This window comes from Babjeviella inositovora (assembly GCF_001661335.1).
Source record: "Babjeviella inositovora NRRL Y-12698 unplaced genomic scaffold BABINscaffold_16, whole genome shotgun sequence".
Lineage (NCBI taxonomy): Eukaryota > Fungi > Ascomycota > Pichiomycetes > Serinales > Babjeviella > Babjeviella inositovora.
This window is the reverse complement of record NW_017566853.1, coordinates 1-23,123: the sequence shown is the minus strand read 5'-3', so window position 1 is coordinate 23,123 and position 23,123 is coordinate 1. Positions and strand designations below refer to the sequence as shown.

General features: G+C 45.0%; 12 protein-coding genes across 12 annotated transcripts; 5 read left to right on the top strand and 7 right to left on the bottom strand.

Moving 5' to 3' along the window:
• Positions 1 to 313: 313 nt before the first annotated feature.
• On the top strand, positions 314 to 821 carry BABINDRAFT_163562 (uncharacterized protein; the record flags this gene model as incomplete). The annotated part of the gene is made up of 1 exon (XM_019129981.1): positions 314 to 821. A coding segment is annotated over exon 1 (425 nt), but the record flags the coding sequence as incomplete, so codon positions are not given.
• Positions 822 to 1,104: 283 nt separating this feature from the next.
• Positions 1,105 to 2,434, bottom strand: KRE9 (Kre9p). The gene has a single exon (XM_019129980.1). It carries the CDS (start codon positions 2,144 to 2,146, stop codon positions 1,298 to 1,300), a length of 849 nt encoding a protein of 282 aa, XP_018982611.1. The 5' UTR covers positions 2,147 to 2,434; the 3' UTR covers positions 1,105 to 1,297.
• A 1,231-nt stretch (positions 2,435 to 3,665) lies between these two features.
• On the top strand, positions 3,666 to 6,341 carry BABINDRAFT_163560 (sodium:solute symporter family protein). The gene has a single exon (XM_019129979.1). It carries the CDS (start codon positions 4,070 to 4,072, stop codon positions 6,110 to 6,112), a length of 2,043 nt encoding a protein of 680 aa, XP_018982610.1. The 5' UTR covers positions 3,666 to 4,069; the 3' UTR covers positions 6,113 to 6,341.
• Positions 6,342 to 6,879: 538 nt separating this feature from the next.
• GSH2 (glutathione synthase) lies at positions 6,880 to 8,319 on the top strand (the record flags this gene model as incomplete). The annotated part of the gene is made up of 1 exon (XM_019132041.1): positions 6,880 to 8,319. One exon carries the CDS (start codon positions 6,880 to 6,882, stop codon positions 8,317 to 8,319), a length of 1,440 nt encoding a protein of 479 aa, XP_018982609.1.
• A 369-nt stretch (positions 8,320 to 8,688) lies between these two features.
• TIM12 (Tim12p) lies at positions 8,689 to 9,246 on the bottom strand (the record flags this gene model as incomplete). Its single annotated transcript, XM_019132036.1, has 2 exons — positions 8,689 to 8,905; positions 9,140 to 9,246. 2 exons carry the CDS (start codon positions 9,244 to 9,246, stop codon positions 8,689 to 8,691), a joined length of 324 nt encoding a protein of 107 aa, XP_018982608.1.
• BABINDRAFT_99842 (uncharacterized protein) lies at positions 9,146 to 9,691 on the bottom strand. Its single transcript, XM_019133053.1, has one exon. It carries the CDS (start codon positions 9,592 to 9,594, stop codon positions 9,313 to 9,315), a length of 282 nt encoding a protein of 93 aa, XP_018982607.1. The 5' UTR covers positions 9,595 to 9,691; the 3' UTR covers positions 9,146 to 9,312.
• Positions 9,531 to 11,073, bottom strand: BABINDRAFT_178157 (uncharacterized protein; the record flags this gene model as incomplete). Its single annotated transcript, XM_019131052.1, has 1 exon — positions 9,531 to 11,073. The coding sequence occupies one exon, from the start codon at positions 11,071 to 11,073 to the stop codon at positions 9,790 to 9,792; it is 1,284 nt and encodes a 427-aa protein (XP_018982606.1). The 3' UTR covers positions 9,531 to 9,789.
• Positions 11,074 to 11,434: 361 nt separating this feature from the next.
• BABINDRAFT_163557 (uncharacterized protein) lies at positions 11,435 to 12,644 on the bottom strand. The gene has a single exon (XM_019129978.1). It carries the CDS (start codon positions 12,602 to 12,604, stop codon positions 11,483 to 11,485), a length of 1,122 nt encoding a protein of 373 aa, XP_018982605.1. The 5' UTR covers positions 12,605 to 12,644; the 3' UTR covers positions 11,435 to 11,482.
• A 1,809-nt stretch (positions 12,645 to 14,453) lies between these two features.
• Positions 14,454 to 14,909, top strand: BABINDRAFT_10187 (uncharacterized protein; the record flags this gene model as incomplete). Its single annotated transcript, XM_019126700.1, has 1 exon — positions 14,454 to 14,909. The coding sequence occupies one exon, from the start codon at positions 14,454 to 14,456 to the stop codon at positions 14,907 to 14,909; it is 456 nt and encodes a 151-aa protein (XP_018982604.1).
• Positions 14,910 to 18,581: 3,672 nt separating this feature from the next.
• Positions 18,582 to 20,498, top strand: BABINDRAFT_10186 (uncharacterized protein; the record flags this gene model as incomplete). The annotated part of the gene is made up of 1 exon (XM_019126699.1): positions 18,582 to 20,498. One exon carries the CDS (start codon positions 18,582 to 18,584, stop codon positions 20,496 to 20,498), a length of 1,917 nt encoding a protein of 638 aa, XP_018982603.1.
• A 712-nt stretch (positions 20,499 to 21,210) lies between these two features.
• BABINDRAFT_99767 (uncharacterized protein) lies at positions 21,211 to 21,695 on the bottom strand. The gene has a single exon (XM_019133051.1). The coding sequence runs from the start codon at positions 21,598 to 21,600 to the stop codon at positions 21,307 to 21,309; it is 294 nt and encodes a 97-aa protein (XP_018982602.1). The 5' UTR covers positions 21,601 to 21,695; the 3' UTR covers positions 21,211 to 21,306.
• BABINDRAFT_99743 (uncharacterized protein) lies at positions 21,696 to 22,156 on the bottom strand. Its single transcript, XM_019133050.1, has one exon. The coding sequence runs from the start codon at positions 22,060 to 22,062 to the stop codon at positions 21,790 to 21,792; it is 273 nt and encodes a 90-aa protein (XP_018982601.1). The 5' UTR covers positions 22,063 to 22,156; the 3' UTR covers positions 21,696 to 21,789.
• Positions 22,157 to 23,123: the final 967 nt, after the last annotated feature.

Here is a 23,123-nt window from a genome sequence, read left to right as displayed (position 1 = left end):
AAATATTGCATTCAAGCTAGTTGTGTTTGAGCTCTGTCTACAGGTGTCTAGGTTCTCAGGTGTCTAGTTATTACTTATGGTTTCCCACTGCATTTGAAAGCATTAGATCTTCAGTTTAATCAAATATCCTGTTTGACCAATGTCCGTTTTCCGGATAGTTTATTTAAGTTGGATTTTGAATCTAACAAGTTTATGTCGTTGGGAAACGTTGAGTTTTCACCACATTAGAAAACGATGCTTCTCCTGGGAAATCACATATCCAGCTTGGCCAATGTCTATTTCCCCGACAGTCTACTTTGATTGGAGCTTGTTGCCAACATGTTTACATCAATCAATACCATCCAGCTTCCTAAGTTAAAGGTATTGAACTTTAAGAGGAACGCAATTGGTGTAATTAACGATTTGCAGCTACCGGATTCTCTCGAAGTGTTGATTTTGAAAAATCAACGGTGTGATCTTCCACTTAACTACCTCACAGGGCTATCCAAACTTCCCCCAAGGTTACGACCTTTGAAATTGTGCAGGAACGGCTTGTCAGAGCGGACTATCCAACACTTGGACATATCCACTAGTTTGAGGGACTTACATATGCATGACAACGCATTTGAAAATTACGGTAGATGGAAAGAAGGGGTCAAGTTGGTATATCCGGGGATAATTCTTGATTTTGACGGACTTTCAGGGTCCTCTAAGGGCGAATCTGATTCACTGGATTCCGACAATGATAGTACGGGTAGCGATGATTAGGCGTTAGTGCGGATGGAAGTATTTCCAGGGAGAATTACGTTACCAGTTATATCTGGCACGCCATTGTTTACGTATACGTGGAAAATATCTACCGTAACCCAATACTTGGAAGTTATAGGAGCGTGATCCGGGTATGACCTCCATATATACCCAGCAGGTAATAAATATTACATGAGAGGATACGCTCGGTTATTCAATATACTAGATGCATAGCCTAGAGGACAACGAGGTCCTGGGCTATCCATATCACGCCATGCCGAATGAAGAGAATAGTCCACTAATCTGAAAGGCGCTTGTAACACGAGTAGCAGCTCCTTTGATACAATTCAAGACCAAAGCTAATATCAAGCACTTTATTGATTTAGCAGTACGATGCGAGACCGGAAACAAATACTTAAATACAATTCAGTTACACCCTACATCGGAGGAAAAGTTACTGCGTAAATATAAAGAACCAAAGAAAGATAAAAACGTGAGGGAGACAGGGGATACTCGCCTAGCTTTCAGCGATAGTAAATCTCCACTTGGGGTTTGCATTCCAGGAATCAGCTTATGCTTCATCCACCCATTTGTTGTAACGCTTGGCTTTGGCAGTTGTGTTGCTGCTTCCAGATAAACTGGCACTCACCAAACGCTCGCTGGCGGCATACCAGCCGGCGATGGATGGGTTAGGTGCCGGGGATGCGTAGTTTGGCTGCGAGTTAATGGTGTAGGACCAGCCGGGTGTGACAGTGGAGTAAACTACCGGAGAAGCCATTTTGGTAGTGAAATAAGTGACAGCAGAGGTTGGGAACCGTCTAGACCACGTGGTAACAGTGATGGAGGTGCCTGGCTGCAATTGCATAGGCGCGTAGCGTGTAGACCCCGTCTGTAACGTGTATGGAACGGAGAAGGACGCAGGGTTTATAGAAGCAGCAGCGGTTCCACCGGTGACGAGAGATATCTGACCTTGAGGAGGAGACCCAGACCCAGATGCAACCTTTGAGCCTGTCATACCGGTCAAGGTAAACCGGTTGGTGTATTGGATGGTGGACCCAGCAGAAGCCAGTAAAGCCCCATAGACCTGTATGTAGAACAAACCATTACCACAGACCGTGTTTTTAAACGTAACGGTGTATGTATCGTCGGTGATTTTCAGAGCAGAGACCGCATCGGCAAGCGTGGCGATATTCGAGATGTCCAGGTTGCTACCGGTCATGAGAGAGAAAGTGTAGGATTCAATTTCCGACACTGGCGGGGCACCACCGGAGTCGATCCACTCGACAGAGATCGAGACCGTCCCGGTCGACCCGCTGAAGCTGGAACCAGGAACAGGGTTCGACAATGAGATGTCGGCGATGGCTGTGTGCAAGAATGTGAATGCGAAAAGACACGAAAGGAACGACGTAAGACTGAACATTGTACTCGGTGTTGAAGGCTAAACAAGGCTATGTTAAAGCTCAGTAGAAAGATGAATTAGGGGGTAGCAAGTAATAGAGGAAGTTCCAGGTACAGCGTGTAAGGATAAAGAGGTAAAACATGAACCATAAATATTTGATCCCATCAGAAAAAGAAACTGCGCCGCGTTAGGACCGGAGAAACTACGAGCGCCGAAACAGGAAAGGCGTGCGGCGCTGCACACGACCTAGGTCTGGCCACGACGCGTCGAGGAAAAATAATCGAGTGTTAGCGTGGTTGAGAGTTTGAGAAATCTTTTATGTGAATATATGAGCGGTAAACAATAGTTTATAGCCACATCGTGTCTGTCTATTATAGTGATATGGAGCTTGAAAACCACGAGCAAAGGCTATAATGCGTCTTGACAGGACGTACTATTTTTAGACCAGAAGCTGCCCAGACTTTTCTACCTGTCCGATTCGACCTCTTGCAAGTCTGGTCTGTGGATTACCAGAAGACCAGCCTAACCCAGGGTGTATTTATTAAAGTTTGTTTTGATAGCACTATAGTGGAATTTCCTTGCCAGACTCCCGGCGCTCTACCGCACGTCAAATATTGATCTTATCATTTACATCTTTGTACGTTCCTGGAGGTGAAAAAGAGCATGTAAATGGATTGTAAATCCACTAGGGCGATTTAGATGGGCACAAATAATTAAAATACAACCCCTATAAATCTCTGAAGAACTGTCAGCAGTTTAATAGGTCTGATACAAGCTTTGGCGGCTTACAATTTACAGGTAAAGCGTGTCAGATAGATTAACTCTCTTAAGCTACGCTATACTACTCTCATGTAGTGTAAGCGTGCTTATGGCGCTTTAAGGGATCTTCAAGAGCGGGTATTTGTGATGTTACTATAAAAGACAATTTATAGAAGCATATACTGTTCTAACGCCAATTAATCACTAGTGAAATCATCAGTATAGGATGCCAATTACATTTCCAAGGCAGTTTTATGACGTACCCAATGAAGGGCTATCCATATACACATCTAATACCATCGCTTCAAGTAGAGTTTCACATGCAAAAGCTAATATTCGACAATAGGTCAAGGAATTATATGCCGCGGAAGAATATTATGCGTGCCCACGAGTTTTCCACCCGAATCGTAATCGGGCATATCTCAACTACGCCGAGAAAAAAACAGTAAACCGTTAAGCTGACCAGTTCAGTTTCCCTGGTCGTCAGGGGTTTCGAGCCTGCCTGCATTTGATGGTGTGTGATGCACCATGTATCACATCATTGTCGCAGCTTCGTATGCAAGGTGTGGCGACAATCCTCCAGACAAAGTCTGTGATAAGCTACCCGGGGATTGCCATTGTATGGCTAGATCTCAGAAATATGCATATACGTATTATATTTAGACTTTAGTAAACTAAAACTATAAAAATATACTGTAAGGTTTAAGATTGTGTAACTAGGTACTGTGAGCCCTGAGAATATGGATACAGTATTTTTTTTTCAGCTTTTTCCTGAGCCTGGTATTTCTCTAATCCAAATCTTGTCATTCGGGGCTACTCCAGATTTATTACGAGTCAATTATGTCGCTGAGTTCCTGGAAACAAGTAAGGTACAGAGATTGTAAATCACTTGTAATCTACTTAGCCGCTTTTATTTTGGCCATTGGTCCGGGCATAACACTCCCGAATGAACAGTTTCAGCCACAACTCTAAACTGTGTAGCTTATCTACAGCGCTACGTGAGGTTATAGATTCAACTCTCAGGATAGAATTTCCGGCGCAACTTTACTTTGGTACGCATTACAAAGAAAAGTGTATACCGCAATGTTCCCCTTTGACATTTGTGGCATTATAAAACCTGGTCAGTTCCTCCCTTCTGGTACTGGCAGTTTACGATTCAACTAAAACATAGAAAACCACAGATCCATGCCAGAAACTGTTGAATTATTAGGACAAGCTTCGGGATACGGGGTTCTTGTCGGAGTTGGGGCTTTATTTGCCATCGGCATCGTTGTCGCGACTAAATTGTCTTCTAGGTACTTGGCAGAGAACTCTCAGTCGACAGAAATGTTTATGGTGGCAGGCAGAAAGGTCGGTGTGGGCTTGACCGCCAGTGCAGTGTACTCCAGCTGGACCTGGAGTACCGAGTTTCTTATGGTCACCACCATGGTTTACAACTACGGTGTAATGGCTTCCTTCTGGTACGGTGTTGGGTTGTGTTTCCAGATTTGTCTCATGTCCTTGTTGGGAATGGAAGCCAAGAAGAAGATCCCAGCTAGTCACACGTGCTTAGAAATCGTGGAGATAAGATATGGCAAGGCTTGTCACATTTTGTACATGATTCTTTGCCTTGTTAACAATATCATTTCTTGCTCAGCGATGATTTTAGGTGCCTCTGGTGCTATCTCGGTCATCGCTGGTAACATGCATATTGTTGCCTGTACCATGCTCATTCCGTTCGGAGTGTTGTTATACACCACCGTTGGGGGTCTCAAATCGACATTCTTGACAGACTATGTCCACTCGTTTGTGGTTTTGGTAGTCATGTGCTACGCTGCTACATCTGTTTTGACTTCTCCCGAGATTGGGGGAATGGGTGGCTTGTATGACAAGGTTATCGCCCATGACGGTGATAGATACATTAAGGGAAACTTCCAAGGATCTTTTTTGACGGGAAAATCCCAGGGTGCCATTTTCTTTGGTATTGTTCTCACCATCGGTAACACCGGCCTCACCGTCATGGATTCGTCGTTTTGGCAGAAAAGCTTCAGTGCCGATCTTGATGCCTCGGTTCCTGGCTACCTCCTTGCTGCTGGAACCATCTTTGCCAACGTGTGGCCGATCGGCACCATTGTCGGACTAGCTGCAATTGTCCTTGAGAGCACTCCAATTTTTCCAACCTACCCAAGACTCATGTCGGCCTATGAAGTTAATAGTGGCTTCGTTCTCCCGTACACCTTCAAAGCCGTAATGGGTGATAGTGCTCTTGGTGCGGTGTTGTTGATTCTCTACCTCGCAGTCACCTCTACCGCAAGTGCTCAGATGATCTCGGTGAGTAGTATCATCTCCTTTGATATTTACAAGAAGTACATCAAGCCAGATGCGACGAATAAACACTTGATCAACGTTTCGCATTTCGGTGTCGTCTTTTTTGGTCTTTTCGCTGCAGGGTTCTCCCTTGTGCTTCATTACGCAGGTACAAACATGACATGGTTGACTTACTTTGTCTCTATGGTCATTTGTCCTGGGGTCATTCCCTTGGTATTGACAATCATGTGGGATGGGCAAACGAGATTGGCATCTTTCATTTCTCCCATCATTGGGATGGTTTCCGGCATTGCCGTTTGGTTGTCCACGGCGTACCATTTCCATGGATCGATTTCAATCCTTTCAACTGGCGATCAAATCCCCTCTCTCTATGGTGGTTTAACCGCAATCTTCTTGCCAGGGGTTATTAGCGTCATTGTGAGTTTGACCATCAATCCTCACAAATTCGACTGGAATGAGTTTAAGAGGGCTCAACTTATTGTGGTGGACCCACAGGAGGATTATATAGACGAAGTGCAGTTTGTGTCTGAAGCCGCCAGCAAAGAAAAGGACGAGCCAGTGGTTGTTGCCACACTGGACGCTGGTACCCCCGCCGAGCAAGCTTCCCTTGAGACTGACTTGGAGGATGATGAAGTCAAGAGGCTAAAGAAGCTCAATTTTTATATCAAAATATCCCGTATTGCCGCTGTGTTTGTGTTTGTGGTGACGTGGGTTGTTTGGCCTATGCCTTTGTACAGAGATTGGATTTGGAATAAGGCGTTCTTCAAAGGCTGGACAACGATGGCAATCCTCTGGCTTTATCTCGCTTTTGTCATCATTGGGTTATTTCCGTTATACGACGGTCGGCACTCTCTTGCAAAGGTTGGCAGAGGTTTTTATCGTGATTTTATCGTACGAAAGGGCAAGCAGGCGTCGAGTTAAGAATGGATATGGCGCTAGTTCATATTATCCAATCGGTGTCGATGATATCGGTTTATTATAGCTATCGTCAGACCTTAGTGAAAATATATCAGGATCCACCGATAATGTAAAAGGTTATTCTTGGCTTGCGTCTAATGACTTTTATTGGGAGTCTTTGGCCGGAGCAAGAGTCTTCGTTTAATATATATTGGACTAGATTACTGAATTTTTCAAAGAATTTGGGAAACAGCCGTTTACCTTTGCTCCTGCTCCTGTAGTTCATACAAAGCGGGGGAGCCAGCTGACAATCTTTCGACGATTCTTTCCGTTATATTAGGTTCTGTAGGTGCCATTCCACCTCTTGTGTATGCGCGATGGATTTTAGGTTTCATACAGTTGGTATCTAAGTTTGTGCCGTTAAAATTTCAAACCCCATCACGAAGTGGCATTTGAAACCTTTTCAATCTTGAATCAGCACCCCCTTTTCGTAAAATTTCTGTTAAAACAACGGCGACGGTGATACAATAATGTACAAGGGATCCTTCTCCCGGTGATGAGGGCTTTCGAAACACCAACGTATGCATAAGTTTACTTAATGACACCCTCGAAGCTTCGTTACACGTGCCATATTATTCGCCCACCACGCTCTGCGCCGCACATTAATCCCCGGACTATCCTCGCACATACTCAATCACACGTGACAGTTGCATTCTTACTAAGCGAACCTCAACTTAAACACCCATCCCACCTCTTTAGCATTGTCACCTTACCTCAGTTACACCAACCATATGTCGCCTCCATTCCCCCAATTATCCCCAGACCAGCAGTCACTGCTCACGGAGAGGCTCTTGCACTGGAGTTTGGCCAATGGGTTGACAATGTACCCGCCGCAGTTCAAGACATTCTCACCGGTGGCCGCGCCCATGACGCTTTTTCCGACACCGTTTCCCCGCGAGGCCTTCCTGAGTGCATTAGCAGTCCAGGAAACGTTCAACCAGTTGTATATTAACGTCGTGACCAACACGCCCTGGTTAACGACGATCTTAGAGAGCTTGTCTGAGTTCGACCCCGACTTTACAGGGAAATTGTTTTCCACCTACAAAGCGGCCGTTCAGATCGGAATCCCGCAGCCGGTATCAATGGGTTTGTTTAGATCCGATTACATGGTCCATGGCGCTGAAATCAAGCAGATTGAGTTCAACACGGTGAGTGTGTCCTTCGGGGGGCTTTCCTCCAAGATTGCCGAAGCGCACTCTTATTTGAACAACACGGGCGCCTACACCGCCGATGGCAAGAAGTACTACGACCCCAAAGCTTTGCCAGCTTCTGAGTCCATTGAAAAGTTGGCGAGTGGCTTAGCAGATGGACATGCTGCTTATAACGAATCGCAAGACACCTCTACCGTGGTTTTGGTGGTGGTTCAGCCGGGCGAGAGAAATGTTTTCGACCAGAGACACATTGAGTACTCGTTGTTGAAGCGCGGGATCAAGTCCGTGAGAATGACCTTGGGCGAAATCACCACCAAAACCACCGTTGACGCCGCCAGAAAGCTCTATGTCAATGCCAGTGGTGAAGAGGTGTCTGTGGTTTACTTCAGATCCGGTTATGCTCCTGCCGATTACGTGAACGAATCGACCTGGGAGGCTAGATTGCATTTGGAAACGTCTCTTGCGGTCAAGTGTCCCTCGTTGTTGACTCAGCTCTCGGGTTCCAAGAAAATTCAGCAGATCTTGACCACTCGCGAACAAATCGTCCAGTTCTTACCAGACGCCCCGGAGGCTCAGCTCGCGCAATTGTTGTCCACCTTTGTGGATATCTATCCATTGGACGACACCCCACGCGGACAGCTCGCGAAAAAGCTCGCATTTGAGCAATCAGAGCACTTTGTATTGAAGCCACAGAGAGAGGGCGGAGGAAACAACATTTACAAGGAAAATATCCCTGGCTTCCTCCGCTCCTTGGACGAGAAGGAGTGGGCCGGGTACATTTTGATGGCGTTGATCTCACCGCCAAGATACGACAACAAGATTGTACGGTCTGACGAGACGTTCAGCGAGCCGATCATTTCCGAGTTGGGCGTTTTCGGTACCGCTGTTTTCAACGAGCAGACTGGTGAGATTTTAACCAACAAGACGGCCGGCTGGTTGCTTAGATCGAAGTTTGAGTCGAGCAATGAGGGTGGTGTTGCTGCCGGGTTCGGCTGTGTAGACAGTGTGGTGTTGTACTAGCGCTTGTTTTTGGAGTTTGTACGTGGAATTAAAATCTTAGATATTTAAGGTAGGACCGGATCAGGTGATTTTGAAGCTTTGACTTGGCCTTAGGAACTGGTGAAGGGGCACTTTATTTAAATATAGGCGAGAGTATAATGAGCTCGGCGCTCATGCTGTTTTTATACGGTTTTTGATTACGGCCCCAAGTTGCCATTATCTTACCATACATGTCGTTGGCATTTAAAACTGAAGCACAACCACTAGAGGCCTGGACAGGTGATTCCTATGGAGAACCAAGTCTCGTATCTTTTTTCCCGTGCAATGGGTCATCTAGACCACTTGTTCGAATATATACAGAAAACAATATTATACAGGAACCAACAGCCTCTATTTCTGGTTCTCCTCCAAGATCTTTTTAACCTTCTGGTACGCTGGCATGTCATAATCAGGGTGTAAGCCAGATCTCTGAACCAACTCGCCGACCTTGCGGTTTGCGGTCATGTATTTGGCGACACATCTGTCGATGCAGATCTGTTCACCCTTGAGAAGCTCCAATTCACCGTAGAGGTGTGGGATACACTTTTCCTTGCACAGGTACATGATTCTACAGACTGTTAGTATTTGTAAAAGCCGACAGGAAAACATCGAGGGGGTTGAAGCAAAGTCGAGGCTCAGGACATGTTCCAGAACAGACATCTTTGACGTCACAGAAATGACGCAGAGACAAAATGCAAATGCATATCACAAGAAGAAACTCACTTATCATTCCAGTCTCACGCTATTTCAGTGGGTGGTATCTCCAAATAGGTTTCTCAACCTCCGTAATAATAGTACATACGTGTTGAAGGTCTGAGACATGGCCTCAAACTGTATCTCCGCAAGCTTGATCTTATCCTGGTTCACTTCCAACTGGGAGAGGTTGTTCTGGTTTATGAAAAAAGACATGTGATGTAGGGGGTAGGTGTGATGACTAAGTGGTTTATATATGATGGTTTGTGGGTCCTGAACTGTCTACAGCGTGGGTTGTGATTTTTCAGGCGCCGATATAGCGGAGCATAAATTTTTGGGGATTGAGGTCACAGCCGCACAGTGCTGAGCATGCACTACCAAAAACTGTAGCGTGGGCATGCCGTATGGGGTTGGCGTCCAGGAGGCAGTAGGCTTGCAGAAGCATAAGAGGTTTACAGATGATTGTCTAAGTTTGGCCATCCCAAAAATTAGCCAAAATGAGACTCGGCAGTGACAAACGAAGTGTGCTTTGGACGATGATTCATTCCTTTGTTCTTGAAACATTTTTAAAACCGTTCGATATTTCCATCACTCGAGCAACAATACCTCTAGGCTACTGCACACTGCTTTGAAGACATCAATTCAAGATCATCAACATTAAATAGACACTCAGATAACGTAGTATCCACATCTCACTCGTACTGCCTTGCCTCTCGTCATTTTCAAGCTTTCAACTATACACAATCTCATACCTACCTGCTATTCCCATTGGACACCGCACCACTCCTCCACATAGGCAACCTCAATCTTCTCGCCGTCAGCCTCAATGATAGTATATCTGTCCTCGGGGATATAGTCCTCCACATCGGTGCAACAGATGATAGTGCCCCATTCCATCCCGTCCGCGAGGATGTCGCTGGTGGCACTGTCCAAGTCCATAATGGCCTTAGGCATGAGCTGCAACTCGAAGCGTCTCTGGGACGAGGGGTTGAAGCCCGGGGTGGGGATCCTGAACTCCTTGTTTTCGTTGACAAACACCCTGGCCACGTCATCCTTGGAGGTGTATAACAACGGCTTCCCGCCCATGTCGTAGCGCAAAACCTGCTGCGGGTTGTGCTGCACGACAGAGGTGAAGTGCTGGAACTGCTTGTCCTCCATCATGCTTGCAATCTGCTGGGCTTCCGGAGTTATGGTGTTCTTTCCACCCACGGCCGCAGGGGCCTCGAACGCCGTGTCCAATGCCGAAGAGTCAATTTTGACGTTGGCAGGCAAGGCTTCCGTGACCTTTGTGAGCTTTTCTGCTTCTACATAGACAAAGGAGCCCGGGAAAGACGAAAGCTTTACCTTTGGACTGATAATCTTCTTGGCCTTTGGCGGCGCAGCTCTGGTTGCAACCTCCGAGAAACTTGGCTTGGTAGCCTCAGATGTACCAAAGGGAGTGACTGCTGTACCAAAGGGAGTGGCGGCTGTACCAAAGGGAGTGTCAGCCTCAGGCTGGGAGAAGGGATTGCTTTGGGCAAATGGGTTACCACCAAAGGGATTGGCAGCAGCGACATTATTAGAAGCATCACCCTCCTTCTTGCCAAACAAGTCCTTTGTGACCTCAAAGGCAAGCTTCTTCTTTTCTTCGATCTTCAACTTTTCGTCAAGTAATTTTCTGGTTGCTTCCTGTGTCTCCGTTTCCATCGCTTTCATCTTTCTGGAGTCCTTGCAGATTCCCCTGAGACATCTCACGGCACCCTTTTGTCTTCTGCACCCACCCTTTTTGCATCCAAACACGTATAAGGATCTGTCGTAGAAGGTTCCATCTACTGGAGCACATGCCTGTAGGTACAAGGCCATTGGGGCAGTGCAGTGGCCACAGTGTAACAACTCAGCTGGCGGCGCCACGTCCGGATGGAGCCATGCGGGCTCACCGCCTAGGAACGTGTCTTCGATGGTTGGCTGCTCGTCCGCGTCGATGGGGGCATCGATATAGCCGAGAAAAACCTGGGAGGCTTCCTCTTCTTCTTCGTCGGAGGAAAATTCGTCGTGGGAAGACATGTTGTGTAGATGGGATGGAGATGTTAAAAATTACCATAAAATTTTTGTAGCAGAGAATTAAATGCAGGAAGATGGATGCAGGAAGGTTTAATGGGGAAGCTTGGATGGCACCTCGTACAGAACCCAGAGGGAACGAGTAGTGAGTTCAAGTATATATTGTAGATCAATTAAAAATGAGTTGACAAGGAGGAAACTGTGACTAGTTTTGTATTAACTTGCATGACGTGAAACCAACGTAATAAATATCCCCTATTTGCAGCTGCTATACCATTTCTGCACCCTCGCCTGACCCGTGAATAACGTTAGATCAGGTTTGGATTTATAACATTACTGATTGATTATTCAGACCTTACCATCCTTTACATTACTGTTTCATTCGTGATTCATTAAGTTACTGCTTTCGTTATGTTCATGTCCAATAACTGACGGATCTACTGAGACCGCTGACTTGGCCAATGCGACTTATCAACAGATCGATGTCGCGGTACACCTCACGGCTTTCTGGCGAGCTGATTGCCATTCTATGTTTTGCCGACACCTTGTGCTCTTCGTAGTGATCAATAAAGGTGCGGCACGGTTCACAGTAGACCGTGCTCGGGGGGTTGGTACAGTCCTGAACGAGGGGTTTGATAGGGCTGTCCCGTGGAGTAAGAAGCTGTGTGTTTGGCCCTTTGTTTTGCCTCTTCACTGGAGTCATTATGGGTGACTTTTCCAGATCTTTTTCTTTCAGCTTTAATGTTCTGAGCTTTTCTGATACCGAAGGATGGACGGAAAGCTCGCTCAACCTCTTGAGACGTCGTGCTTCTTCAGAGCTGCGTCTCCAGGTGCGGTGGAGGGGGACCCCCGGTCCATATGTCTCGTGGCTCATATACAGCCCCATTCTGCCGTTCGTCGCATTTTCGTCTCTGTACCGTTCCACGCTAGATGCTTCGACAATAGCTGCTTGCTTCTCAGGGGTGATTGGGTTCTTGGCCATGCAAATGTATCCGCCAACAAACGTGGCGGATGGAGAGCTACAAAACAACGGCTGGCTTCTTTTGGCATACTCTTTGACTCCCACAGGGCGCTGCCGCTGCTGGAGATCGTACACCATGGCCATGTACTTGGACTTGTCAAAGTATTGGAACCCACGCTCGGCCTGATGCTCTGGGGGAACGTAGGGGTTACTAAGACGGCGGAAATGATGCAAGAACCGCTCACATTTGGCAGCAGACCATACCTTAATATGGGGATGGCTGCAAAGGTGGGTAAACGGGTCCCAGGACGGGTAGGGTATCGCCGAGTTGTATGATCTATCGCTAACGATAATTGTGACCTGGAGGTTGAACTTTGTCACAATATTGCACCCAAGTGATTTTAATCGTAATGTGTATTTGGTGTAGTCCTGGGTCGAATTGGGGTCAACGTCGAGGAAGACGTGACTGGAGGGAAAGAGCTTCAACCACTGGTCCTTCCACGCTCGAAGATCAAACTCCGTCATGGATTTTCTCTTCCGGGAAATGCCACTGTCCTTCGAAATTCCCAGATCCATACTACTTGGGAAAGTCTCTCCGAGGTGGGTGCCAAATATAAGTGGTGGTCTTGTATCAGGTGTATCCTAAGGCATCTTCCGGGCCTTGTGTGACGCGTCGTTGTGCGTGGAAAAGACATGCACCTCACGCTACGCGTCTTTCCTAATGCGGCAGGGATGGGTTGTGCCATGCTCATTGTCATAGCCAAAGGTAAACACGACTCCATAAAGACATTGATTGAAATGAAAGTTTATTGCCAAATCATTGTCGTTTGAAGTTGTGAATAGAGTCCATTCCGCTATGTATATATAGAAACCGGTACATGAATGTCTCCTGCTGAGGAATCGCAGGCTTGGTGTGTCAAATTGCACACAGAAGAGTGCAGATACAGATATTATAGGCGCTCTGGTTCTCAATACAGGTATACAGGGATGGTTTTAAATAAAATGTGGGACTAATAACGGGGTAGTCGAAGCGTATGGGTACCAGCTTGCTAAAACACTAGCGGCTGTAAAATCGAATTCAATGCTTACAATGGAGAAACCTGAGGGTAATGACAGCATATGCTTCCATAAACATCCTATACCTGTACCAGCCATTTTGTAAACTTTGATATCGGAAATGTTGGTTCGGTTCAATAGGGATATAACTTTCCAAGCTACCCCACAATTCGTGCACGTGCTTCAAAGTTTAAACTGCGCCATTAATGTTTGAGTATACACAGGTACTCTCTCAAGTAACAACATTTAACATTTCTAACTTGAGAAAAGGGAATGTAAGTAACGAAATTTTGCCTAGTTTAAGCGGTTTTTAAGTCTCTAGAAACGTAAATATCTTGAGTACAGAAAACGTGGTAGACGATACAGATTTTAGTGTGGAGGAATGTAGGGTATTATGTCACGTGATATGCCCCATGATTGGCACTCGGCGGTCCCTGGTGTAGCTCATTTTAAGCACTTGCGCCGTCCATTGGTAGCTTGGTCAACCGTTTTCAGTGCCATTATGGACTGTATCAAACCCGAAAACAATGGGACACCTGATGATTGGATTCGACTAGCCCGCTTACCTACAGAAGTGATCGAACGGATCTTTGCATTGCTACCATATACATACATGCCACCTTTCTTCTACTCTGGCTTCAGAGACACCGCCACCCGAAGGTACTTTAGAAATCTCATTATCAGTGACTCAATGATTCCTCAACACAAAAAATCTAGTTACATGACGATTAAGGAGTTTGAGTTATTTGCAGAGGATCCCGGCCTTTCGGCCGTCCTGTTGTACAGGGGAACGCTTATCCTCTATCGAACGCAAATCTCGACTCTACGGATGGCAACGGTAGAGAGACTCAAACACTTCAAAGCGCTAAATGTTCGATGTTCGTTTTTTGGGGCGGAGTTGGACCGGGGATTGGGCCTACTTCGGAGCCTTGGAAACACCTGCCGGCTCAACCTCACCTGCCTAGGACCAAACTGGGAGACCATTAAACTACCGGAAAACTTGTCCATACTAGAAGTGGAGGATGAATTAGTTCCATTCTTTGGGTCGTATCCCTCACTCAGGGACCAACACACTATAGAGACATTACACCTATCTAAGGTGTGCTTATCCGCAGCACTTTTCCGTGATCTTCCACCGAGGTTAAAAGAGCTCAGTTTATGCGATGCGCCAATAAACATCCTTGATTTTAACAATGCACGGTTTCCATCTTCGTTAACAACGCTTTGCCTCAATTGTGAGTCCTATGAGATCGGTGGATTGACGATACCTACTAGCGTCCATTTTCTTGAGATCGAAAGTGTTTCCTTGAGGCATCTAGCGAATGTTTTTCTCCCTGTTAACCTCAGAAGCTTGGTTCTCCGCTGCCGCATGCTTGTGGACTTTGAGATCCTGCAGCTCACAAACTTGGTGAGCCTACAGATTTTTGCCTCGATGGTTAATTCTGCCTGCTTAAACGAGACCACGTTTCCGCTCTCCCTTAAGACATTGACCGTTAATATGTCATTGGTTTCCACCCTTGATTTCCTCAAACGCTTGCCCTCCACCTTGGAAGCTCTCAGTTTGCACCAGAACTGTATCGGGGGCACGGAGGACCCTCAAATTGTACCTTTTGAACCACTCACAACCGGAGTTATCAAGTTTCCTGGAGCACTCCAACGTCTCGATTTGAGTTCTAACCCTAGGTTGTATATGGGGTACTCATCCGAGACACTCGCATTGGCAATGAGACTTAGGTATTTGGATTTATCGAATACGGGAATCCAGAATCCTAGAGGTTTGGAGGGAAATGGTCTGTCCAGAAGGAAGCGACAAAAAGTGGTCTAAACAGTAATTTGTATTGTATTTATATTTGTGCAACGTAGACCAAAATATATCCTACTGTAGTTTTTAAATATTGTCAATACACATATATGTACATGTATTTATATATATGCCAATTAAAATCCTTAAAATAATGGTTCACTTTCTTGAATAAAAAAGGTAATTAAATTTAATATTCTGGGAACAGAGAATTGATTGGTGAGTCAACTTTAAGCGACATAAAGTCTCAAGTAAGCTTCTCTTTCAAAGTACATTGGCGTTACCCTTTAAATTCTCATGCATTGGAAATGTGTCTCCGTATCTTTGTCAGAGTATGTTTCTATATGCCATCCCGTTCGAAGGATCTAAACCTTCTATGACGTTGGTTAATATTCCTTGCGGGAATTATATTACCCCCGTATGGATAAATTGCTAGGCACCCTAGCAATGGAAGTTTTCTTTCCAAATTATTGCCGGAAACACCTCCTTGGATTCCATGGAGGTAGAGTTCAGCCATTAGACTGTGGTGTCATTTTGATCAACTGATGGAGTATCAAACATGCACGGTTTGACAGCCTTGGTATCCTTGAGGTACGAGTAAGACACCTAGCATAGCTGATGAAGATGATTTTTGATCTTGGCAAGGAAAAAAGGGATATTTGACGGATAGAGCAGATAATTAGGGAATACAGTCAAGTAACATTAAAAGTAAGCAGAGGTATCCATTTATCCGAGAGGCAAGGCTTAGGATAGAGTGAATTTTGGTAAAAATGGAATTTATAATTCACCAGTGGATGTAACTGGATGAGATACTTTAGAGTAAATACCTGAGAGTAAGGATAAAAGGTATATAGCACGGGTTTTGTTACCAGAAGGGGTGATTATCCCTTATGCGGCACTAGGAATAAGGGTAGATCTAGAACACTTGCCGGGTGAGTGACCTTGTTATGGACTTGGCCGGCATGATGTTTGACCAAAAACACTTGGCTTACTAGACTCCACAGCGTCTCTATAAATTCCACATTGGGGAACTTTTTTTGCAGTATTAGAGTGTTGTGCAGTTGGCAACCAGACATTACATCACACCGGCTATGAAAGCGTAGATAAATATACTCAAACTAGGACTGAGATTTGAAAGCAAGGAGTCTAAAACACTTATTTTAGTCAGAATAAGGAGTATAACAATTTTTTTTCCTAGCTCGATAGCTACGATAATACAGAGTGATTTGCTGGGACTGCTATTAAAACAGTTTCAACTCCGACCCGAGTGCCAAGTAAAAGATTTAGTGTGTTAAGTACGAAAAGATCGAGTCGTTGGATTACGAAAAAAATCAGGTCATTGGTCTTCATAAAATCGTTTCAGGTTGTTAGAGATGCATGTACAAAGATTAGTATTGTGTTATATTTAGTAGGTAATAGTGGACACTATTAGCCAAGAGTTTATTTTCATGGCTGAGATATATACGAGGGGAGGAGTCAAAGTCCTTGAATACTGTGGGTCGCAACCAGCATCGGCAAGGTTAGGTGCCGACATGCAGTAGGATCAGCTTGAGGATTACAGGATACCGAAATATACGACAGTCGTATAAGACATCGACCGGTCTGAGGTGAGAGGATACCCGTGGACAGTGTCTGCAGGGCTAAAAAATATCTCTAATGCAAGTATACCTATGCAGACTTCCGAACGCAAGTTAAAGCGGGAACAAATCCTGCCATTTAACCACTAATTCTCTGTTTATGAGAGTTTACTTAGAATTCGGTCCAAGCTTAATCTTAACGAGGAATGGATTCAGGTGAGAATTCACTTGTTTTTCTTAATAAACGACTAATATTGGAGTACTATTAAGTGTTTCAGCTTATGTAGTTTCCAATCGTGAGGGCAACAACCTTCAGAATTATTCGTGGTTAATTTGAGCTTTTGTGGACCATATTGCATACTGAGAATTCTTCGGTATGTCGTTGATTATCGAATGCATTGTCACAAAACTAGGCCAAGAATTCAGACACCCAGATTTGGATATGCGCTTACGTATGTGCATAGTTATATACATGTATACATCTAATTATTAAAAATGTCATGCCAAGATATTGAGATATAAACGGCTTGGCATGGACCAGTCTAAACCTTCAATCTTGGAGAAAGAAAGTTCCAAGTCATGCATGTGAAGGCATGTGCAGGGATTAATATAAGGAGCAGGATTTTCGAAGTGCGCCAAAACGGCTAGTTGAGATCTACATGACAGATACGCACGCCTCATAGGACAATATTTATAGGAGACTGATGGGGCTCAAAGAGTCTGCTAGAGGAATTTAATAGGGGAGGAAATATAGTGTTTCAAGAGAAACACGACTATACGGCGTATCTTGATATCTGAGACTTATGATTTTCCAAGAGTCATATACAAATAAAGAACCGAAAATAAGAGGGCTTGGATTAACCCTTGCCGCCCAATACTGGGCACAGGCAAAGATGCTCGAAGCGTAACTTTAATTCCGTGTTCTATACAGGTATTACAGTAGATGTACAGACATACTTTTGTTCCTTGGCGTACAGAATCCCCAGTGCTTTGCGGGAGGCTATTGTATGATATTTGGTTGCGCTATTACTTAATGGGTACGCATGCTCTTGGCAATGAAAAATTTTCTATTGAAACTCCAAAAATACTGGTTTCCAAAGTTATTGTTTCGGGCTCACTTGGTGAGGCTCTCAGGCATGTTGGAGAATATCAAAAATTCCAGAAACCAGCTGGTGTGTGGATGCTTAGGCTAGCAAACCCCCGTGTTGCAATTTGGCGAGGAGTACTTCCACTATCTAAAGCTGTTTCTTGTATAGGTACTTGCTTTCTGGGCCTCTGAAACTCGAAATGTTGGACTAATTGTTCTATCCGCCTTGTAGAAGGTCCGTACCGCCAATCTATTGGCTTACAACGCCAATCTTCGTCTCTTGCATTATCTAGCCCTACGAGTCGCACGAAACAATAGCTGTCAATTTGAATTTTCTTTTCACTATCTTTATTTTGAAGACAGATGCCCAAGGTAGCCTTTCATGTAGTACTTCCAAACCACCAACTGTCAGATCTAGAAGTGCCATCTAGCAGAAGGATCGCTTATTTTTTTCGCCTAAGATAGGCACGCACTAAATGACGCAGAACCGCTGCACCTGCGCAAATCGGCTATACTATTTCTTGGCGCCGACATTAGGCTGACAATCCCTGTCAAACCTAAATTTTGGCGAGCATTACATATCTTGGCAAATATTTTCCTACTGTATTAAAGATAAAGAGTTATACAAGCAGTCGTTTCATATCCCTCGATAGCTCGAGAAAGTCGGCACTGTTTACATCTGAATCGGCACTTTTAAATCTAAACCGAAGGTGTATTTGCAACATCAATAGCTTTCAAATGCCTAATCTTATTCCTGCGGACCACTACGGGATGGCTTTCCGTCTAGCAGGGATTAATTGCCTCCCCGGTTCATTAGTTGTCTATTAAAAACTGTAGCCTAAGACCCTTACTTTCTCTGCAAACTTTGAACGAATCCCCTGACGTCAGTTTGCATGTCTGTTCAGTCTGAAATGAAAAAAAAAAATGGAGACCTCAAAATCGCTTTCCAAAGTATTTAATTTGGTCTCTATATAAGATGAAAGATGATCCCCGTTTGTTTAGGTGCTTGGTTCAAATATCACCAAAACTATCATGAGATTCTCAGTGTTGTTCTTCCTTCCTTTCTTACTCCAAACAGCACAAGCTGCTATTAACTACACTACTGTTACGACAAGTATTGCCGAGCCCTCGAATTCTGACGTTTGTAACACCTATGAAACTGCTGGCGGTCGGGGTACAGATGCCTGGTATGCCAGAGTCCAATTTATCGCAGATTCGACAAATGACATTGCCATTCTAGGAACCGGGGTGAGAAGTTACAAGTACCTTGTGCAGTGGTACTTCACATATGCTGTTCCATTAGAAGCCACCGACTTTGACGTCAGTTTCTTGACCGGTGCTACAGGTTTGCTTACCACCGTTGATGTGATTGTAAACCCTCAACAGGGTGCGTTTATCTTTTCCTACAACAGTACCGTCACCTACCCAATTGCGCTCGGTGTGGATCTTCTTAATGGGCTCAATTGTTTCAATACCTTGATTGGTTATAACCTGAAATTTTCGGGTGGGGATTTCGATAGAACTGTTATTATGGGATCCTCTTTGTTCTGGTTGAATCCTATTAATGGCCTATCGTGTACCATCAATTCCATCGGTAAACCAGGGTGTGTTGCCTTGGGATACCCAGCGTTGAGCAACTGTATCACCTGGGGTGATTGTTCGATTGATTCTCCACCGCCTGTGCTCACAATCGTAACCCTCACTGCCACTCAGTCTGATGGTTGTACTGTGTATCAACAGGTTCTTCAATCAGGGTATAGCTACACCACTCAATTAGTCAGTAGCAGCACATACACCCTGACTGTAACGACTACCTGGAGGTCAGCAACAAAAACCGGACTTTTAGGAGGTAAGGATTACACCACATTCACTAGCACATACACTTCTACCGGGATACAAACCATCACTCTGCCTTCGTTGGTTATCTCTCCCGTCAATTCTTTGATCACCGCCACCACCGCGTGCCCAAGTTCCTCAGATGATCCAAGTTCTTCCATTTCTCCAAGCTCCTCCGACACTTCAAATTCCTCTGCTTCGGTATCTATTTCTTCAAATTATTCTGATACAGCGTCTGTAGTCACGAGCTCTTCTGATCCAGTGTCTGCTGCCTCAAGCTCTTCCGATCCAGCGTCTGTTGTTGCGAGTTCTTCTGACCCAGAATCCGCTGCTTCAAGCTCATCCGATCCTGCATCTGTTGTTACAAGTTCTTCTGACCCAGTATCCACTGCTTCAAGCTCATCTGATCCTGCATCTATTGTTGTGAGCTCTTCCGATCCAGAATCTACTGCTTCGAGTTCTTCCGATCCAGCATCTGTTGTTGTGAGTTCTTCTGACCCAATATCCGCCGTTTCAAGCTCTTCCGATCCGGAATCAACTGCTTCGAGTTCTTCCGATCCAGCGTCTGTTGTTGCGAGTTCTTCCGATCCAGAATCCACTGCTTCGAGCTCTTCCGATCCAGCATCTGTTTCGAGTTCTTCTGACCCAGAATCCACTGCTTCGAGTTCTTCCGATCCAGCATCTGTTGTTGCGAGTTCTTCTGACCCAATATCCGCCGCTTCAAGCTCATCCGATTCAGCATCTGTTGTTGTGAGTTCTTCTGATCCAGAATCCACTGTTTCAAGCTCTTCCGATCCGGAATCTACCGCTTCAAGTTCATCTGATCCAGCGGCTGTTGCAAGTTCTTCTGATCCAGCATCTGCTGCCTCAAGCTCTTCCGATCCAGTATCTACTACTTCAAGCTCTTCTAACCCGGCATCTACTTCAAGCTCTTCCGATCCAGCATCTGTTGCTCCAAGTTCTTCCTTGACATCGTCTCCTGTTTCAGAAAGTTCTTCCGTCACACCTTCGTTTACACCAGTCCCATCCATTACTGATAATTCTTCGTCACAAGGTGCTTCGTCTATCAAGACCGTGTGGGTCACTGATACCACCTGGGTAAACGTTTGTTGATGACAGCACTTGTTTTCTCTCCTAATATCCTTTAAACTTTACGTCGCACCTTTCTACGTGGTAGGAATCGATACCCTATGTAATGGGGTCTATCACTTCCTCCTTTATTCTGTATTCATTATATTGTAAACCAGTATACTACTGTTAAAAGAGATATCCTACCCATCAGATAGAGATATACTATAGGCTCCGTAAACTTCACAGAAGCTAATATGTAAGTTACATGGGCCAATCTCTACCTATAATATCTTGGTTGGTATTGACCTTTGGCTATGTTTGCAAGATTGGTGTGCAGCTTCAACAAACCCAGGCTGAGGAAATATGTCTAATATTCGCACCACCTGAACATGGTTAACCGATAGATGTACACAACAGCGTGAAACCTATTGGAGAGACCGATTTCGATTTTACATCCGGAAAGGGCAGATTCATTGCAACATGAGGCTAAATAGAAATTCTGTATTAAAGGTGCCATTTAACTGGACGGAAGTGGCCTTAATTATCCTCTTAACCCCGATAAGTGAGCACCCTGGCATCGTATCCGCCTCAGTATATAAAGCCACTGACTATCTTTCTCTTGCGTATATCTTACAGATGAGGGGTATTTTCTTTTAGCTATTTATCAGTACTCACTATCACCCACTAGATATACCATAAATTCTAAGTGATTGAGAATAATGCAAGATACCGAGGGTATCACAGATATCTCCAAGAGAAATAACTGTATACGAAAGGTACAAATCCAGGGGCCACAATACGTTCTTGGAGGTTCAATTAGATATGTTAAACAGAGGTGGTGTGAGTCCACTCACCAATGAACAAGACACGCTACATGACTAAAGTGAAGTAGATACGAGACACGTCTGGTATACAACCACGCGCAAGAGGTACCACACCAAGGGCCATAGAGCAGCAGTCGATAGCTGTCACTACTTAGCATACGCAGCTTCGTAGCAGTCGCCAATAGATCGAATGAAGTGACCCAGTGTTTGTAGAATATCCTATACAGCTCAGTATGAGTATGCCAATTGAGTACCTGGCGTGCATGTGGCAGTCCAGCTTGGGCTTGTTTATGAACACGTGCCAAATATGCCAGGCGCATCAGGCATCACGTGCACTCGGGAGAGGAAGTGATACCAGCTCTATAGGTATAGCTCAGATGCCTGTGCGAGAGACAAGGCGGGGAAGAATAGTGAACATGGAATCAGGTAAGGCATAGTGGGCGTAGCCGCCTTTAGATGACCGAGGCGTAGGGGTACATGAGCGTAGGATGGATATTGGTGCATTAGAGCTACATAGCACGAAACAAAGAGGGGATAAGGGCCTCAATAAACAAGGCACACATGGCTCTTGAATGAGGGGATATTTTTCCATGGGGGACGGATTTGTGAGTGGGTGGAACAGCGAAATGAGTACATAGTCTAGCTAATAGAGATAAGCTAATCGATGAATTAGAATGCTCGTGGTGTACGAGGAGACGTCTAATATTGACTGTAATTTTGTGCCAACCGGGCCAAAGGATGCGTTTTTCCCGAACGGGATAAGTATATGGAAGATTGCACATGTGTGGTATACGATGGAAAGAGTAGTGAGCTTCTGGCGGGCATATGCATCTAGTACAGCTATCTTAGTATGGCTGCATGGTAAGTGATAGGGCTACACACAGGTGCTTACCTCAACGGTTCAGCCCGGGCTAGAAGTCCTACAAAATGGATGAATGCTTAAGCAATCGTGGATAAACTGAAGTGGATTTATTGGATCGGGGAAAATTGTGTGGCAAAGTTATAATGGAGGTGTAAGTGATAATGGTTGAGATACACACAACCAAATGGTAAGTCGGATGATAAGTTTATATGCAGGCACTCACCTCGGACATTTGATCCAGGGCTATTCGAGGCGCACAAGTTAAAGTTACGCACCTGCGTAAACGAGACGCAGGTGGGTAATTGTCCCATACCGTCTAAACAAACCTGAGACGAGAGGGGACAAAGAACAATGCGTCCTGCGCCTTATGGAAACTGAGCCAACTACTTGGAAATATTTATGGCTATGCTCATTTCGAAGGTGTGATTTGTGAGAATTGGGAAGAAAAGGGTATGTTTAATTGGCATAAGATGACCGTGTAAATAGATATATAGTCCAACAGGCAAAAACGGTTGGTTATATGAGGAATTGGCCTATGCCGTCTGAAGTAGGCATTGATGACAGAGAGAGAGAGAGGGTTAGTCTGGGTACGATTTTGCGATTACTTCCCGATACATCCCGATACATCCCTTTCTAACGTGTGTCCGAAACAGGTTTAAGGCGAGGATACATCAAAAGGTGTATTTAATAATAGCCTTGATGGTTACTTTCTGAACAGAGAATGCATGTTTAGGTTGTTCCAAGACAATTAAAGAGGCCAGCCTTGCATCCCCTGAATAGGCTAGGATATTCCAGAATTGGATACGCCGTAAAAGAACCCCCCTGAAAAGGAGACCAAAATAAGCGAATTTCACTTGCCTATTTGGTGTTTTCTATCCCAAAGCGCTCGCCTGTGACAGGTGAATGCAGCTTGTCGAAAAAGCTTATGCATGCAGCTTGTCCAAAAAGCTTATGTACGCCCCAGCTGAATTTTAACTAGTC